The sequence below is a fragment of the Salvelinus fontinalis genome, chromosome 14 (assembly GCF_029448725.1).
Source record: "Salvelinus fontinalis isolate EN_2023a chromosome 14, ASM2944872v1, whole genome shotgun sequence".
Lineage (NCBI taxonomy): Eukaryota > Metazoa > Chordata > Actinopteri > Salmoniformes > Salmonidae > Salvelinus > Salvelinus fontinalis.
Genome location: NC_074678.1, coordinates 36,658,746 through 36,677,447, shown reverse-complemented (window position 1 = coordinate 36,677,447; position 18,702 = coordinate 36,658,746). Strand labels below are relative to the sequence as shown.

Sequence of the window (18,702 nt, the reverse complement as noted above, 5' to 3'; positions counted from 1 at the left end):
CTCTAATTACGTTGGTAACCCGTTTATAATAGCATCAAGGCACCTCAGGGGTTTGTTGTATATGGCCAATATACCACGGCTAAGGGATGTATCAATGAACTCTGCATTGCGTAGTGCCAAAGAATAGCCCTTAGCCGTGGTATATTGGCCCTATACCACCTTATTGCTTAAATGTATGTATATAAATGGTGTATAGACAGTACGGACAGTATATGAATAGAACAGTTATGTACAGCAGTAACTATATAAGGTGAGCCATGACTAGAATACAGTATATACATATCAAGTGGATAAAACAGTAAACATTATTAAAGTGACCAGTGTTCAATGACTATGTACATGGGGCAGCAGTCTCTGAGGTGCAGGGCAGAGTACCGGGTGGTAGCCGGCTAGTGACAGTGTCTAAGGTTCAGGGTAGGGTACTGTGCATGGTGTATTACATGAGTAATATACATAGAACATTACTATGCAAAGAACTCCCAAAAGCCTACATGGCAACAGAAATTGTGACATTTATAATAACCTCACACCGTTTTGTGTGGATTTTAAGACCCATGAAAGATGAGGAATAGTTTTATTATCTCCACACACACACACAGACACACACAGACACACACAGACACACGCACGCACACGCACGCACACACTACAATGGATGTGATTTCCTTCAGTTTACTGCTCCCTCCAGTCTAGGGTTAACAACATATATGACAGTGTCTGTGGGCTAAAGGATCACTTGACTGAAGGAGCAATGCACCAATCAGAATGCGTAAAGCTGAGCATGATGCACTATTTTCGGGAATAGGGACGTTACTTGACAGGAAGGGTTAGCTAGAAAGATTATGTATGTGCTTTCGACCAGAAGGGAAAGAAACTCGTCGGGCAAAAACAAATTCGTTTGGAATATTGACATGACTAAGGATATTTTCTTATCAAGATCAACTCAGTCTTTATAGTTTCACAACGGATAATTATATTCTGGATCTACAAACAGAACGATACGGAAGTAAACTTGCCATCTGGCTAGCTTGCTAACGGCTAGGTGAGTAAAAACCACATACAATCTGTTTTAAATTGATATTGAGTAAAATACCAGCCATCAAGCCGTTGATATTATTTGAACTAGAATCGTTATTAGATTCACACCTGCTTATTCCGGGCTGTTACAAATGCATGGGATCTCATAGTTGAGGAACCCTCAACTCCGTTCTCTTGTATCGAGAAGGAGTTGAGTTTTGATGACTGGTCGCGGGATTTACAAGCAACAATATTGAGTCACCATCGGTCGATTCTTGTAAAAATTTTAATTCTGAAAACTCTTAACTGTACCTATGTTTGTCCTGTACAACTGCGGTCCTTCCGAGGGGTACTGAAATTCATACTTCCAATAAAAACTTTTAGCGAATACAACCACGGACTTTTACCTCGTTACTCGTACAACGTAAACTGAGATTCAATTGAGTCTGTGCTATCAGGCATCCTTGGGAGGTCCCTACTCTAAACCATAGCCCTAACCTTAACCCTAATATTAAATGTGCATAATGCAGACATTGCTCCACCATTTCGACCAATTTGAATAGCTCGCCAAATAAATGTTTGTGACAAAACAATCAGTGTAGAGAATCGAACCATCTAAGCCGCTGTAAAATAAAAATATATTTTTCATAACCCAAAATATTATATTTTCAGGTATTTGAAGCTGGTGTACAAACCCGAAAGTAAAAGACGCAAAAACGGAAGAACGGAAAGCATAGAAATGGCGCACATAGAACAGTTCTACCGCTTATTGGACTTGCTTTAAATGAGAATCTATAACGGTTCGCTCAAAAGTTACATGGTGCAGCTTTAATCTCTACCGTAACCATTTAAAATGTCAACTTCAATGTATAACTGCAGGTGTATAACTACAACCAGTTAGAAAGTCGGACTTTTCTGAGTTTCCTTGTTCCGACTAACGCTTGAACACAGCAAGGGACATCCCAAGGAACCCGAATAGCACGGACCCAATTGGAGTTCAGTTTCCGTAGTATGAGCAGCGAGGGAAAGGTCTGTGATTGTATTCACTAAAAGTTTATTAAAATTATGAATTAACACCCCGCGGAAGGACCGTATTTGTACAGTACAAACATAGGTACATGTAGCTAAGAGTTTTCAGAAATAGCATATTTACAAGAATCAACAAATTTTGACTCAATGTTGTTGCTGCGACCAGTCATTAAAACCAAACTCCGCCTCGATATAAGAGAACGGAGGCAAGGGTTTATGGAACCAGATAGCTGCCAAAAAATGTAACTTACACATCGAATTTACACATCGTTACGCTCGTAAGAAAATCCATGCATAATTTGTTAGGATCATAAGAAAAGCCATGGTGAAACATGAAATTTAATCTGTGAACATACAAATATCATTGTAGGTCATGTTTTATGAGCTATACTATGTAGAATAGTTGGAAACGACAGCTCCCTATTACATCAGACAGTTCAGGCTGTATTTGATTTATCTATAGAGAACTGTGCAATGTGTGCATTGAGCTCACAGAAAAAAACTGAACAAAATGGAATTCAAATAATTCAACCGATGTCGGTCAACTGACATTTCGGTTAGTCGCCCAGCACTATAAATTGGTTGTTCATCATTGTTAAGACAGTCATTTTCAAGTCTTGCCATAGATTTTCAAGCAGATTTAAGTCAAAACTGTAACTCGGCCACTCAGGACCATTAACTGTCTTCTTGGTAAGCAAATTCAGTGTAGATTTGGACTTGTGTTATTGTCCTGCTGAAAGGTGAATTCATTTCCCAGTGTCTGGTGGCAAGCAGACTGAACCAGGTTTTCCTCTACGATTTTGCCTGTGCTTAACTCAATTCCTTTTAAATTTTTATCCTGAAAAACTCACCAGTCCTTAACGATAACAAGCATACCCATAACATGATGCAGCCACCACTATGCTTGAAAAATGGAGAGTGGTACTCCGTGATGGGTTGTGTTGGATTTGACCCAAGCATAACACTTTGTATTCACAACAATAAGTTAATTGCTTTGCCACATTTCTTTTGCAGTTTTACTTTAGTGTCTTATGGCAAACAGGATGCATGTTTTTGAATATTTTTATTCTATAGAGACTTCCTTCTTTTCACTCACACTGTCGATTAGGCCAGTATTGTGGAGCAATTCATCCTCAGTTTTCTCCTATCACAGCCATTAAAATCTGCAACTGTTTTAAAGTCACCATTGGCCTCATGGTGAAATCCCTGAGCGGTGTCCTTCCTTTCTGGCAACTAAGTTAGGACGGACACCTGTATCTTTGTAGTAGCTGGGTGTATTGATACGCCCAGTGCAGTCAAAATGTTTTGAAGGGCCCTATAAAATCCTTGATGCGGAGAACGTGGACGAAATCACGGAATCCAGTAAATAAAACACAATTTAACAATATTCAATAGTCTATTGAATTTAGTACGAAATTAACTAAATGTAATTTGCCCAAGGTTTATCATAAGACATGAACAGAATGCATCAGTGATTCGTATTTCCTGCAACTTTCTGAAGAGGCAAGGAGAATTCCCTGTCTGTATGTGTGGTCCGCGAGGCTGCCACTTTGTGTAGCCATTGTCATGCCAATCATCCACCACCATCACCTCATGTTTCAGCATTATAATGCACAGCCCCATGTCGCAAGGATCTGTACACAATACCTGGAAGCTGAAAATGTCCCAGTTCTTCCATGGCCTTCATACTCACCAGACATGTCACCCATTGAGCACATTTGGGATGCTCTGGATCGACATCCGACAGCGTATTCCAGTTCCCGCCAATGTCCACCAACTTCGCACAGCCATTGAAGAGGAGTGGGATAACATTCCACAGGCCACAATCAACAGCCTGATCAACTCTATGCGAAGGAGAGAGTCGCGCTGAATGAGGCAAATGGTGGTCACATAAGATACTGACTGGTTTTCTGATCCATGCATATATCTTATTTTTCTTTAGGTATCTGTGACCAACAGATGCATATCTGTATTCACAGTCATGTGAAATCCATAGATTAGGACCTAATGAATGTATTTCAATTGATTGATTTCCATATATGAACTGTAACTCCGTAAAATGTAGAAAATTGTTGCATGTTGCCTAGTCTCTTTTTCTGTTATTTTATAGTTTCTAGAAAAAAAAGAAAAGTTTTATTAACCCCTCTTCAGCCCACACAAATATGTTTGTTTGTTATTACAGCTTTGTTGCTATGTATACATACACTTTACATATAACACTTTACATATACATATTATTTATACATTTAGCATACATAGTACTTTTATATACAGTACCAGTCAAAAGTTGACACACCTACTCATTCAGAGGTTTTTTCTTTATTTTTACTGTTTTCTACATTGTATAATAATAGTGAAGACATCAAAACTATGAAATAACACATATGGAATCATGTAGTAACCAAAAAACTATTAAAGAAATTAAAATAGATTTGAGATTCTTAAAAGTAGCCACCCTTTGCCTTGATGACAGCTTTGCACACTCTTGGCATTCTCTCAACCAGCTTCACCTGGAATGCTTTTCCAACAGTCTTGAAGGAGTTACCACATATGCTGAGTCCCTGTATGCTGCTTTTCCTTCACTCTGCGGTCCAACTCATCCCAAACCATCTCAATTGGGTTGAGGTCGGGCGATTGTGGAGACCAGGTCATCTGATGCAGCACTCCGTCACTCTCCTTCTTGGTCAAATAGCCTTAACACAGCCTGGAGGTGTGTTGGGTCATTGTCCTGTTGAAAAACAAACACTAGTCCAACTAAGCGCAAACCAGATGGGATGGCGTATCGCTGCAGAATGCTGTGGTAGCCATGCTGGTTAAGTGTGCCTTGAATTCTAAATAAATCACAGACAGTGTCACCAGCAAAGCACCATCACACCTATTCCTCCATGCTTCACGGTGGGAACCACACATGCGGAGATCATCCGTTCACCTACTCTGCGTCTCACAAAGACACAGCGGTTGGAACCAAAAATCTAAAATTTGGACTCATCAGACCAAAGGACAGATTTCCACAGGTCTAATGTCCATTGCTGGTGTTTCTTGGCCCAAGCAAGTCTCTTCTTAATGGTGTCCTTTAGTAGTGGTTTCTTTGCAGCAATTTGACCATGAAGGCCTGAATCACGCAGTCTCCTCTGAAAAGTTGATGTTGAGATGTGTTATATTCCGCATAGACATATTTAATGTAATCCTTATTATGTCCTGCTATATTCCTATCAGTCGAGAGATGTATGATTAATGTTGGCCTATTTTGTGTGTGTGTGTGTGTGTGTGTTAGCCCAATTCAGATTTCTTTCTCTCCAATAATTGGTATTTTGATCAATCACATCAGATCTTTTCACATCAGATATTTTTCAGAGCTGATCTGATTGGTCAAAAGACCAATTAGTGAAAAAAAAGTTCCAAATTGGGCCACCTGTGTAAACGCTGTGTGTGTACTATGACCCCGCTGTACCCGTCATCAGTCAGTAGATCAGAGCTCCGCCGCCACGGGCGATAGGCTGATAAGGGCTGTTATGAAACAAGCTGTGTCCTAGCCACTGGGGTGCTGCCTGCGCCGCTCTAGAGGAAGGAGAAACGCTGCTGGGAGAACTAATGTGATGCAGAGGAGAACTATCTCTCCTCCATCTCTTCCTCTCATCCCCTCCTCTCTTCCCTTCATCCTCTCTTCCTCTAGTAGGAGAGTTGGGTAAAGGGGACAGTGTATCCTCGGTCAACTCTCTTGTCCTTGGCTTGCCACGTCACGGGACCACAGGGTGTGTTGTGCGCTTAGAAATAACATGGCTAGAGTAATTATAATTCTGTGGTTGTTCTTGATGACATCAATTCACTGGGTGTGTGTGTTATTAATAGGGTTACCTTGGAGGAGTGTGTGTGTGTGTTTTGATTTAATCTATGAAGGTATGTGAATGACATTTCAAGAGGTGTGTGTTTGCTTTGGTGAGATCCTCTAAGTAGGTGTGTGTGTGTTGTGAATGACGTCGCCTCAGTAGGTGTGTGTTGGGGGCAGCCCATGTTGGAACATGAGTCATCAGGGTATGCAGGACTCTGCATCGCTGCTACAGTGAGCTCACCTCTGGATCAATACATTAACCACTCCTGACACACTTACCCACTCCAACTCACCGTCCCTCTCCTTCCAGAGTCTGGATGCCAAGTCTGGGGGTGATGGAGCTGGGCAGGCAACTGTGTGGGAAGATGAGGAGGTCGAGGAGGGTCGAGGGCCCCGTCACTGTGACCATGAGAGGTCTGGAGATTCATTTCTACCTACCAGATACTCACCCGCTGGAGTTCCTCAAAGACAGCTTCACCGCTGAGGAGCTGTGTGTGGAGGCCGCCAAAAGATGCTGTAAGTACTGTCTCAACTCCTGCCGTGTGTGTGTTTGAGTGTGTGTGTGTGCGTGCCTAACTGCGATCATCCGTATATATGTGTGTGTGTGCCTGCCTGCCTGCGGGAATCCGAGTGTGTGCTTCCCCGTATGCCAGAGCATTAAATAGCCTAGTCTGTGTTTTTACGATTTGATTGGGGGAAGTTTTCAGGAACATCTTAAAGGTCCTGAAAAGTCATTCTGAAAAGTATTTTTTCTCTCTTGGCTAACTACCAGGTAGTTTGAAACAACAGGCTGAGTGGGCGGGGAGCTTGTGTTCATGAGCTCGCCTTGACTGACAGCTCTTTGAAACACCTATGTTAAGCAACTTGGTTGCAGTGAGCAATGTTGCAGTAAAATCCTCTAAAGCTAATTCGGTGATACTAAAAGCAACTCAAACAACATTGAAATTGCACCAACAGTGCCCTCCGTAATTAATTATTGGGACAGTAAAGCATTTATTTTGGCTCTATATACCAAAAGTTTGGATTTGAAAAAAAAAGTCTATGACCATGAAGTTAAGGTGAAGACGGGCAGCTTTCATTTGAGGGTCATTTGTCATCCATATCAGGTGAACTGTTTAGAAATTACAGCAGTCCCCCCATTTTAGGGGACCAAAAGTATTGAGACAAATTCACGTGTATGTGTATTAAAGTAGTCAAAAGTGAAGTTTTTGTCCCATATTTATAGCAGACAATGACTACATCAAGCTTGTGACTCAAAGTGACTCAAAACATTTGTTGAATGCATTTTCTGTTTATTTTTGGTTGTTTCAGATCATTTAGTGCTCAATGGAAATGAATGGTAAAATCATGTATTGTGTCATTTTTATTGCAGGTAAGAATAGAATGTTTCTAAACACTTGTACATGAATGTAGATGCTACTTTGATTACGGATAATCCTGAATGAATCGTGAATAATGATGAGTGAGAAAGTTAGACACAAATATCATACCCCCCCAAAAATGCTAACCTCCCTGTTATTGTAATGGTGAGAGGTTTGCATGTCTTAGGGGTATGATATTTGTGCGTATGTAACTTTCTCACTCATCATTATTCACGATTCATTCAGAATTATCCGGAATCATGGTAGAATTCACATTACTGTAGAAGTTTTGACCCGTCCCACCCCCCATTTTGTTCCTTGCTGGCTGAAGACCTAGAGTTGAAGTCGGAAGTTTACATACACTTAGGTTGGAGTCATTAAAACTCGTTTTTCAACCACTCCACAAATTTCTTGTTAACAAACTATAGTTTGTCGATTAGGACATCAACAATTGTTTACAGACAGATTATTTCACTTATAATTCACTGTTTCACAATTCCAGTGGGTCAGAAGTTTACATACACTAAGTTGACTGTGCATTTAAACAGCTTGGAAAATTCCAGAACATGATGTCATGGCGTTAGAAGCTTTTGATGCTAATTGACACCATTTGAGTCAATTGGAGGTGTACCTGTATTTCAAGGCCTACCTTCAAACTCAGTGCTTCTTTACTTGACATCATGGGAAAATCAAAAGAAATCAGCCAAGACCTCAGAAAAAAAATTAAGACCTCCACAAGTCTGGTTCATCCTTGGGAGCAGTTTCCAAACGCCTGAAGGCACTTGTCACGAGAATTATGTTCTCGATGTTCATAAACCCAATTCAATTAACTACTCAGCCTGAAACCCAGAATTTGTAGGAAACTGGTTGAAATGAATCAGACAGAGGCCCAGCTACGATAGTCAGAACATTTATTTACGAGAGTGCACTGCTCTATTGTACAAAACAATACATTTTATACTGGCTTCTCCCGCACACCCATTTACACAAACATACGCACACACATTCACACTAACATTAGCACACAATGTCCTGCTACACAGCCGACAAGATTAGGGGATTCCGGGAGACTTACTCCCCAGCGTCTCCCTATCTTGAGCGAGGATGGGAAGACACTGAATCTTGCTCAGACAGTCTGTCTTTTATTCAAATAAGGTTTATAGACATATTGTACAGACTATGGTTATACATAATTCTAATCAATTTCATACTCATATGTTTAGACGGCTTCAGGGTGGACTATTCTAGTCATTCATATAAATTCCATCAACAGTACTACATTTATCTGTACAAACAATAGTACGCAAGTATAAACACAATGGGACCACGCAGCCGTCATATCACTCAGAAAGGAGACGCGTTCTGTCTCCTAGAGATGAACGTACTTTGGTGCACAAAGTGCAAATCAATCCCAGAACAACAGCAAAGGACCTTGTGAAGATACTGGAGGAAACAGGTGCAAAAATATCTATATCCACAGTAAAATGAGTTCTATATCGACATAACCTAAAAGGCCGCTCAGCAAAGAAGAAGCCACTGCTCCAAAACCACCATAATAAAGCCAGACTATGGTTTGCAACTGCACATGGGGACAAAGATTGTACTTTTTGTAGAAATGTCCTCTGGTCTGATGAAACAAAAATATAATTGTTTGGCCATAATGACCATCGTTATGTTTGGAGGAAAAAGGGGGAGGCTTGCAAGCCGAAGAGCACCATCCCAACCGTGAAGCACGGGGGTGGCAGCGTCATGTAGTGGGGGTGCTTTTCTACAGGAGGGACTGGTGCACTTCACAAAATAGATGGCATCATGAGGGAAATGATGTGGATATATTGAAGCAACATCTCAAGACATCCGCCAGGAAGTTAAATGGGTTGCAAATGGGTCTTTCAAATGGACAATGGACAAAGCTTACTTCAAAAGTTCACAAGTTCAAAATTCACCCAACTTATTTTGGGAAGCTTGTGGAAGGCTACCCGAAACGTTTGACCCAAGTTAAACAATTTAAAGGCAATGCTACCAAATACAAATTGAGTATATGTAAACTTCTGACCCACTGGGAATGTGATGAAAGAAATAAAAGCTGAAATAAATAATTCTCTCTACTATTATTCTGACATTTTACATTCTTAAAATAAAGTGATGATCCTAACTGACCTAAGACAGGGAATTTTTATTAGGATTAAATGTCAGAAATTGTGAAAAACTGAGTTTAAATGTATTTGGCTAAGGTGTATGTAAACTTCTGACTTCAACTGTAGCTAGACAGTAACTTGTTAAAACCAGACACAGATGAAAGGGGAAACAAGTATCTTTGCCATATATGAATAGGGTAAACTTTTAATTATATTTGCTGACAGCATACAGTGATTTTTTTTTGCACTAGTAGATTAGCTATCTAAGCTACTGTATACCACGCCCCTCTGCAAACACGCCTTCTCCTGTGTTGGTTATGAGGTGGTACCTTTTTAAATTAGGTAAGAGAATATCATGTTACCATTAGTGTATTAAAATGAAAGTTCAGGTGATGTCATCTTGTTCCCTTTAATAATGAATCCAAGTGTTTGAGGGGACCAGTGACTTTATGATCAAACTATATCAATGTAGAATCAAGTTTTTTAAACTGTGATCTGGTTTCCTTAGAATATCATCCAATTTCATGAAAAACATGATTTTGATTGTTCATGACCTTTAAATTTGCTAATGTTGAACTAATTGGGGATAAATTAGACTTATCCTGATTGAGCCTGTCTGCCAACAGAAGTCCACTGTGCCACTGTAAATAGGCCCTGTCACATGATAACTGTTACCTAGGAGACAAGAAGGAGTAATACAGTAACTAAGAAATGGCTTCATAGTAGGAGATGTTTTGTCTCTTTTGTGTGCTGCTCATGTGTGTCATACAGTAGATTCTAGTCTATATGATACGGGACCTGAAAATGTTCCAAAGATGTAGGCCTATCTGTGTTATTTGTGGATCTTTGTTTTATTGCCAACAATCTGTTTGTCAGTGGATGCTCTTTATTACAGCTGAATCTCAATGTTTAAGATAAGAAATGCTAAATCCTAATATAAGAAATGCTTCTGATGCTAGTAGTAACCATGTTAACAGGCTATTACAGTAACTGACAGATATAAGGCACACAATATGGACTGATTGATAAAGCCCAGCTACTAACCCTCATGAGAAAGGCCACTAACATCCAGCATCTGTTTTCTTATCATTCTAAAAATGCTTATTTGGTAGCCTTCTTTTTGACAGACACATTTTGGACGATATTTAAAACGTTGTTCTGATACTTGCTCTAAAAGTCCAGAACATCTGCCAGTGGGACCAGGGATGGATAGAAAGGGAGAGAGAAAGAGAGGGGAAGAGAAAGGAGTGGGTCTGTCCGTCCAGCTCTTACTTTCAGCCAGACACTCCAAGACAAGATGGCGACTGGTTGGGGTCGGGCCAGAATGGGACAGATTCTGGAATTTTGTCTTTGTGTGAAGCCAAAACATATTTTCCCAGTACTGCAGAGCGAGAGGGGAGACCAAGGAGGAGTTCAGCTCCACAGCTACCATAGTCCATATGCAAACATTCACTAGTTGACCTTAGAGGCTAAACAAGCGAAGCAGCTGCCAACATAAATGTATGATCTGTTTATAGCAAGTGTGTCTGTGAAGGGCCTTTCTGTCTGTGTGGTCAGTGGTAGGTAGTTTGATACACACACTCAGTCACAACAAAACAGGAGAGCTTAGATAAGAGGAAGTATCCTGGCCCCGGCATGTTCCTGTCTCTCACTATGTTCCCTTTATTGTTTGCAACAATTAGAAGGGTTCATCTGTAAAGGCTAAAGTGTTAGCCTATAGGTTATGTAGTAGTAGTAACAGTTCCTACTGTATGTTATAGGACTACTACTGCTGCCGTTACTATCACTAATAGCTTACACTTGCCATGTCATGACAGTCTAGAGACTCTACAGTAGACTCATGACAGTCATGCTTAGTGCAATACTTTAAGATGGAGTAACATCCAGATATTTTGATCTGAGTTATCGAGGCTTGATTTACAGTACCTTCGGAAAGTATTCAGGCCCCTTGACTTTTTCCATGTGTTAGCCTTATTCTAAAATGGATTAAACATTAATTTTATTCAGCAATCTACACACAATACCCTATAATGTCAATGTGAAAACAGAGTTTTAGACATTTTTGCAAATTTATTACGAATAAAAAACTAAAATACATGATTTACATAAGTATTCAGCGCCTTTGCTATGAGACTCAAAATTGAGCTCAGGTGCATCCTGTTTCCATTGATCATCCTTGAGATGTTTCTACAACTTGATTGGAGTCCACCTGTGGTAAATTCAATTCATTGGACATGATTTGGAAAGGCACACACCTGTCTATATAAGTTCCCCCAAAAACCAAGCCATGAGGTCGAAGAACTTGTCTGTAGAGCTCTGAGATAGGATTGTGTCGAGACAAAGATCTAGGGAAGGGTACCAAAACATTTCTGCAGCATTGAAGGTCCCCAAGAACACAGTGGCCTCCATTTCTTAAATAGAAAATGTTTGGAACCACCAAACTAAGCAATCGGGGGGAAGGGCCTTGGTCTGGGAATTGACCAAGAACCTGATGGTCACTCTGACAGAGCGCTAGAATTCCTCTGTGGAGATGGGAGAACCTTCCAGAAGGACAGCCATCTCTGCAGAACTCCACCAATCAGACCTTTATGGTAGAGTGGCCAGTTGGAAGCCACTCCTCAGTAAAAGGCAGCCTGCTTGGAGTTTGTCAAAAGGCACCTAAAGGACTCTCAAACCATGAGAAACACGATTCTTTGGTCTGATGAAACTAAGATTGAACTCTTTGGCCTGAATGCCAAGCGTCACATCTGGAGGAAACCTGGCACCATCCCTACGGTGAAGCACTGGGGTGGCACCATCATGTTGTGGGGATGTTTTTCAGTGGCAGGGAGTTCGAGACTAGTCAGGGTTGAGGGGAAAGATGAATGAAGCAAAGTACAGAGACATCCTTGATGAAAATCTGCTCCAAAGCGCTCAGGACCTCAGACTCGGGTGAAGGTTCACCTTCCAACAGGACAACAACCCTAAGCACAAGTCAAGGGGTCTGAATACTTTCCGAAGGCACTGTATGTTTGGGGATTCCCTCTCTCTGTCCAACACGGTGTGTTTTGCGGAACTCATTTCTCACAGTTCAGTTCAGTGCACCACTCCCTTCCTTCCTGTCTCCTTGGCTGCCCAGTGAATTTCTGACCCAATGAAACCTGCCCTTAAAGGTCCAGATGGATATTATAATTTATCGGCCTAGTAACAAACCTGCACCTCGTAACCTATGCGACCCCAAACTGTTCACACCCCTATTGTTGGCGCAGAGAGAAAATGTTGCAGTTTTAAAGCTAATTTTCTGCCATTCTACACATTTTGCCATGTCTTGTCTGTTCATATGATACCGGAGTGACTCAACAAAATCAATGGGGGCTCCCTGGGTGTTGAGTCCCCTGGGCACAAGAGGAAAACTGCCCATGTACTATCAAATGTTGCACCTTGTGCATTCTACTATTACAACTCTCAGCAGAAGTAAATTGAAAGCCCAATTTTTAGTTCCTTGCACTGTATTGACTCTTCTGGGTCGGGATCCGGACTGCGGTCCACCTATTGAGTAGGCCTGCTGTACTGTATGTTATAGGGATGGGCGATTATGGCCTAAATCATACCTCAAATTTGTAAAATAATACATAGGCTAAATATAAGCCTTCCACAACCATAAGACCTACTAGTAATGTAATTATTTTATTAAAATAGTGTAATGTGCTTTTTTTGGCAATAATCACTGATCTAGTTTTCAAGTCTGTTTATGAAAATGCCATTTTTGTTACAAATTTAACTAGAACCATGCACATCCACTAATAGCCCAATGACAAACTTCTTGTAACAGACATTATAGAAAATTAACACCGGTCTCATAAACAATCAAGCACAATCCCACATGCTAGTGAGTAGCCAGCTAATCTTTATTTAGTCTAGCCAACTTGGATCTATTTGCTTGCTAAAAAGGTAGAACAGTTGAACTGTTATGAGCACAGCCTCTTGTCTGTCTCCAACAGTTTGAACAACACAGCCTGTTCACTTTGTTTACATATTGAAAACTAGTGGCCTACCTGGATAAGAAGATGCTTATTTCTCAGAATGAGAACGAGTTGCCAATTCCTTAAATAAATGTGTATTTTTATGCTCATTGTACATTTATAAAACCCAGACTAGACAGCTAGCACATAACAGTATGTGACTAAAATGCTGCTAGCGGTACTTGGTAAATGAAAAGCCTGACAGAAACAGAGCATTCATTTTCCACAATCATGTTCATTGATGCTCTCGTTTTAGTAGGGTAAGCTCTGTTCTACATTTTGGGAGTTAGAAAGGTTAAGTTGTCATCTATTACAGTAAAATAATGTTTCTGTCGGTAGGTGGTTAGGAGACCAGACCAAAAATCCATAGAACGCTCATACTTTCCCCCCTTGTATAATTGGTTTTCTTTTAACTTGATTCTTGCAATACAGGCATTATTGAACATCGCACTAAAACATAATTTCAAATTAATTCGATATATCGCCCAGCCCTAGTATGTTATGCTATTTATACGATGACTCCTGTATGAACTTTGTGGTACTGACGAGTCAGTGTCAAAATGAATGAAGGGTTGAATAAAGTTGTAATGTATCCCCTTTCTCTGTCTCTCTCAGATATCTCCCCCCTATGCTGTAATCTGTTTGGTCTGTATGATGAGAACCAACAGCTGTGGTACGCTCCCAACCACGTCATCAAGGTTACTGACGAGACCTGCATCAAGCTGCACTACCGCATGAGGTACTTAGACAGGCCTACTGCGTTGTGTGTGTTATTACATTATCAAATCATTCTAATGGATGATGAATATCTCACTGACGCCATTCACCATACGTCAATACACCTAACATTGTTACTTACTTAGTTATCCACCACTGTTACCTGCTGCTGTTGTGAGCTCTCAGCATCGCCTGTCACTACGTTCTAGATTATTCAACAGGGCTGATACTTAACCATCATTCATCAACCATGATTCTGTGTAACCAGAGAGTTGTCATGCAGGTAGGGTGTATGAGACATTGGCACCATGCTGTGCAGAGTCAACTGGCACTTGCTGAGCTGGTAAACTAGTCTACATCAGATAAGATTAAAATACAGTAGAATGTAATTAATTCGGATTTACTTGTGAACTGGTTTTACAATCCACATGTAAACATGGATACAAGGCAGGAAGAAATCCAATGCTTAAAGTATGAAGTGGATGTGTTTGTTTGGCACACCTGAGGGCATTGAAACAGGAGATATTCAGTTGCCTTGCCAGTTCCGTTGTGTATGATCCAAGAGAAACTGTTAACTCCGAGAGGAAGGATAGCAAACACGTGGTGTCACGCAGACATCCTCTTTCTTTTCTCTCACTAGAAAATAGAGGGCGAGGAGGGGAGGGTGAATGTGGTGAGAGCCTTAATGAGCAGGCCTATTGTTGAGTTGAATTTGCATCATACAGCCAGGGTACACTTGGTCAAACAACAGATTATGGTCAACCTTTGTACACAAATAGAAACAAATGCATATACTTACTGTAAATACGTGGATGCACACACCTCACCCACCTACCGAGTCCCGGCCATGTCTTGATATTAACATGGTCCTGTCTCTTCTCTCCCATCCATCAGGTTTTACTTCAATAACTGGCATGGTACCAGTGAGCATGAGTCTCCAGTGTGGAGACACTGTATCAGTAAGCTGAGGGGAGGTCTCGGCCCACAGAGGGCCCCTGAAGGTATACCCCTACTGGACGCGGCCTCCCTTGACTACCTGTTCGCCCAGGTACGTGTGGGTGTGTGTCTGTATTGGAGGGTGTGTACACTGTGCAGGTAAAAAGCAATTTGTCACATATGCCGACTACAACGAATGTAGAATTTACAATGAAATGCTTGCTTAAAAATAGTAACAGAAGAATGATGCTAGATACAGGGAGTACCAGTACAATGTGCAGCTATATACAGGGAGTACCAGTACCTGATCATTGTGCAGGGGGTATGAGGTATTTGAGGTAGATCTGTACATAAAGGCAGGGTAAAGTGACTAGGCATCAGGATAGATAATAATAAGGTATTTGAGGTAGATATGTACATAAAGGCAGGATAAAGTGACTAGACGTCGTCAGGATAGATAATAATGAGGTAGATATGTACATAAAGACAGGGTAAAGTGACTAGACGTCGTTAGGATAGATAATAATGAGGTAGATATGTACATAAAGACAGGGTAAAGTGACTAGACGTCGTTAGGATAGATAATAATGAGGTAGATATGTACATAAAGACAGGGTAAAGTGACTAGGCATCAGGATAGATAATAATGAGGTAGATATGTACATAAAGACAGGGTAAAGTGACTAGGCATCAGGATAGATAATAATGAGGTAGATATGTACATAAAGACAGGGTAAAGTGACTAGACGTCGTTAGGATAGATACTAATGAGGTAGATATGTACATAAAGACAGGGTAAAGTGACTAGGCATCAGGATAGATAATAATGAGGTAGATATGTACATAGACAGGGTAAAGTGACTAGGCATCAGGATAGATAATAATGAGGTAGATATGTACTTAAAGACAGGGTAAAGTGACTAGGCATCAGGATAGATAATAAGAGGAAGGATAAAGAGTAGCAACAGCGTGTGTGTATTTAGTGTATGTGTGAGAGTGTAATGTGAATGTGTGTGTATATATAGTAGAAGTCGACCGATTTTAATCGGAATGGCCGATTTTTAATTAGGGCCGATTTCCAGTTTTCATAACAATCGGAAATCTGTAATTTTGGACGCCGATTTTGCCGAATTTTTTAATTTTTATCTATTTTTAATTTTTTACACCTTTATTTAACTAGGCAAGTCAGTTAAGAACACATTCTTATTTTCAATGACGGCCTAGGAACGGTGGGTTAACTGCCTTGTTCAGGGGCAGAACGACAGATTTTTACCTTGTCAGCTCAGGGATTCAATCTTGGAACCTTACGGTTAACTAGTCCAACGCTCTAACCACCTCCCTCACGAGGAGCCCGCCTGTTACGCAAATGCAGTAAGAAGCCAAGGTAAGTTGCTAGCTAGCATTAAACTTATCTTATAAAAAACAATCAATCAATCAATCAATCATAATCACTAGTTAACTACACATGGTTGATGATATTACTAGTTTATCTAGCGTGTCCTGCGTTGCATATAATCGATGCAGTGCTCATTCGTGAAAAAGTTCTGTCGTTGCTCCAACGTGTACCTAACCATAAACATCAATGCCTTTCTTAAAATCAATACACAGAAGTATATATTTTTAAACCTGCATATTTAGCTAAAAGAAATCCAGGTTAGCAGGCAATATTAACCAGGTGAAATTGAGTCACTTCTCTTGCGTTCATTGCACGCAGAGTCAGGGTATATGCAACAGTTTGGGCTGCCTGGCTCATTGCGAACTAATTTGCCAGAATTTTACGTAATTATGACATAACATTGAAGGTTGTGCAATGTAACAGGAATATTTAGACTTATGGATGCAACCCGTTAGATAAAATACGGAACGTGTTGTTTTTGAGATGATAGTTTCCGGATTCGACCATATTAATGACCTAAGGCTCGTATTTCTGTGTGTTATTATGTTATAATTAAGTCTATGATTTGATAGAGCAGTCTGAGCGACGGTAGGCACCAGCATGCTCGTAAGCATTCATTCAAACAGCACGTTCGTGCGTTTTGCCAGCAGCTCTTTGCTGTGCTTCAAGCATTGCGCTGTTTATGACTTCAAGCCTATCAACTCCCGAGATTAGTCTGGTGTAACCGATGTGAAATGTCTAGCTAGTTAGCGGGGTGCGCGCTAATAGCGTTTCAAACGTCACTCGCTCTGAGACTTGGAGTAGTTTTTCCCCTTGCTCTGCATGGGTAACACTGCTTCGAGGGTGGCTGTTGTCGATGTGTTCCTGGTTCGAGCCCAGGTTGCGGCGAGGAGAGGGATGGAAGCTATACTGTTACACTGGCAATACTGAAGTGCCTATAAGAACATCCAATAGTCAAAGGTATATGAAATACAAATGGTATAGATAGAAATAGTCCTATAATAACTACAACCTAAAACTTCTTACCTGGGAATATTGAAGACTCATGTTAAAGGGAACCACCAGCTTTCATATGTTCTGAGCAAGGAACTGAAACGTTAGCTTTTTTACATGACACATATTGCACTTTTACTTTCTTCTCCAACACTTTGTGTTTGCATTATTTAAACCAAATTGAATATGTCTCATTATTTATTTGAGGCTAAATTGATTTTATTGATGTATTATATTAAGTTAAAATAAGTGTTAATTCAGTATTGTTGTAATTGTCATTATTACAAACAAAAAACAAAAATCGTCCGATTTAATTGGTATCGGCTGTTTTTGGTCCTCCAATAATCAGTATCGGTATCGGCGTTGAAAAATCATAAAAGATCGACCTCTAATATATAGTCTTGTGAGTGTGCATAGAGTCAGTGCAGAGTCAATGCAGATAGTCCGCGAAACCATTTAATGAACTATTTAGCAGTGTTATGGCTTGAGGATAGAAGCTGTCTCAGAGCCTGTTGGTCCGAGAGCCGGTGCTCCGGTACCGTTTTCCGGACGGTAGCAGAGTGAACAGTCTATGTCTTGGGTGGCTGAAGTCTTTGGACATTTTTGGACAGCTTGATATGAAGTCCCTGGATGTGATTCACTACTCTTCATTTCATTGGAACATTAGTCAGCCAATCATGTGTGGGTGTGTTTCCAGGGCCAGCATGATTTCCAGAAGGGTCTGGCTGTGGTTCGTTGCCCCCAGAGTGAGGCAGAGCAGCATGAGATAGAGAATGAGTGCCTGGGCATGGCTGTACTGGCCATCACTCACTATGCCATGACCAGAGAGATTCCCCTGTCTACTGCCTCCAATGAGATCAGGTAGTGTGTGTATATCTGTGTACATCTCTAACACACGACACACACACACAGATTTACTCTAATCTCTACACACATATTTCACAAATGGAAAGGAATGACAATGTCCCTAATTCCTCCACTGCCTCCATTTCTGCTCCCTCTCTCCATCTCTGCTTCCTCTCCTCTCCATCTCTGCTCCCTCTCTTCTCCATCTCTGCTCCCTCTCTTCTCCATCTCTGCTCCCTCTCTTCTCCATCTCTGCTCCCTCTCTTCTCCATCTCTGCCCCCTCTCTTCTCCATCTCTGCCCCCTCTCTTCTCCATCTCTGCCCCCTCTCTTCTCCATCTCTGTTCCCTCTCTTCTCCATCTCTGCTTCCTCTCCTCTCCATCTCCATCTCTGCCCCCTCTCTTCTCCATCTCTGCCCCCTCTCTGCTCCCTCTCTGCTCCC

General features: G+C 41.0%; 1 protein-coding gene across 1 annotated transcript in view; it reads left to right on the top strand.

The window, feature by feature from the left end:
• The first annotated feature begins 793 nt into the window (after positions 1 to 793).
• Positions 794 to 18,702, top strand: part of jak1 (Janus kinase 1) — a 79,801-nt gene continuing 61,892 nt past the window's right edge. Inside the window, exons 1-5 of the mRNA XM_055861582.1 lie at positions 794 to 1,042; positions 6,186 to 6,391; positions 13,988 to 14,111; positions 14,984 to 15,137; positions 18,112 to 18,275. Of these exons, the coding sequence (XP_055717557.1) occupies positions 6,193 to 6,391; positions 13,988 to 14,111; positions 14,984 to 15,137; positions 18,112 to 18,275 (641 nt within the window). The 5' untranslated portion in view covers positions 794 to 1,042; positions 6,186 to 6,192. The remainder of the gene's footprint in view (positions 1,043 to 6,185; positions 6,392 to 13,987; positions 14,112 to 14,983; positions 15,138 to 18,111; positions 18,276 to 18,702) is intronic.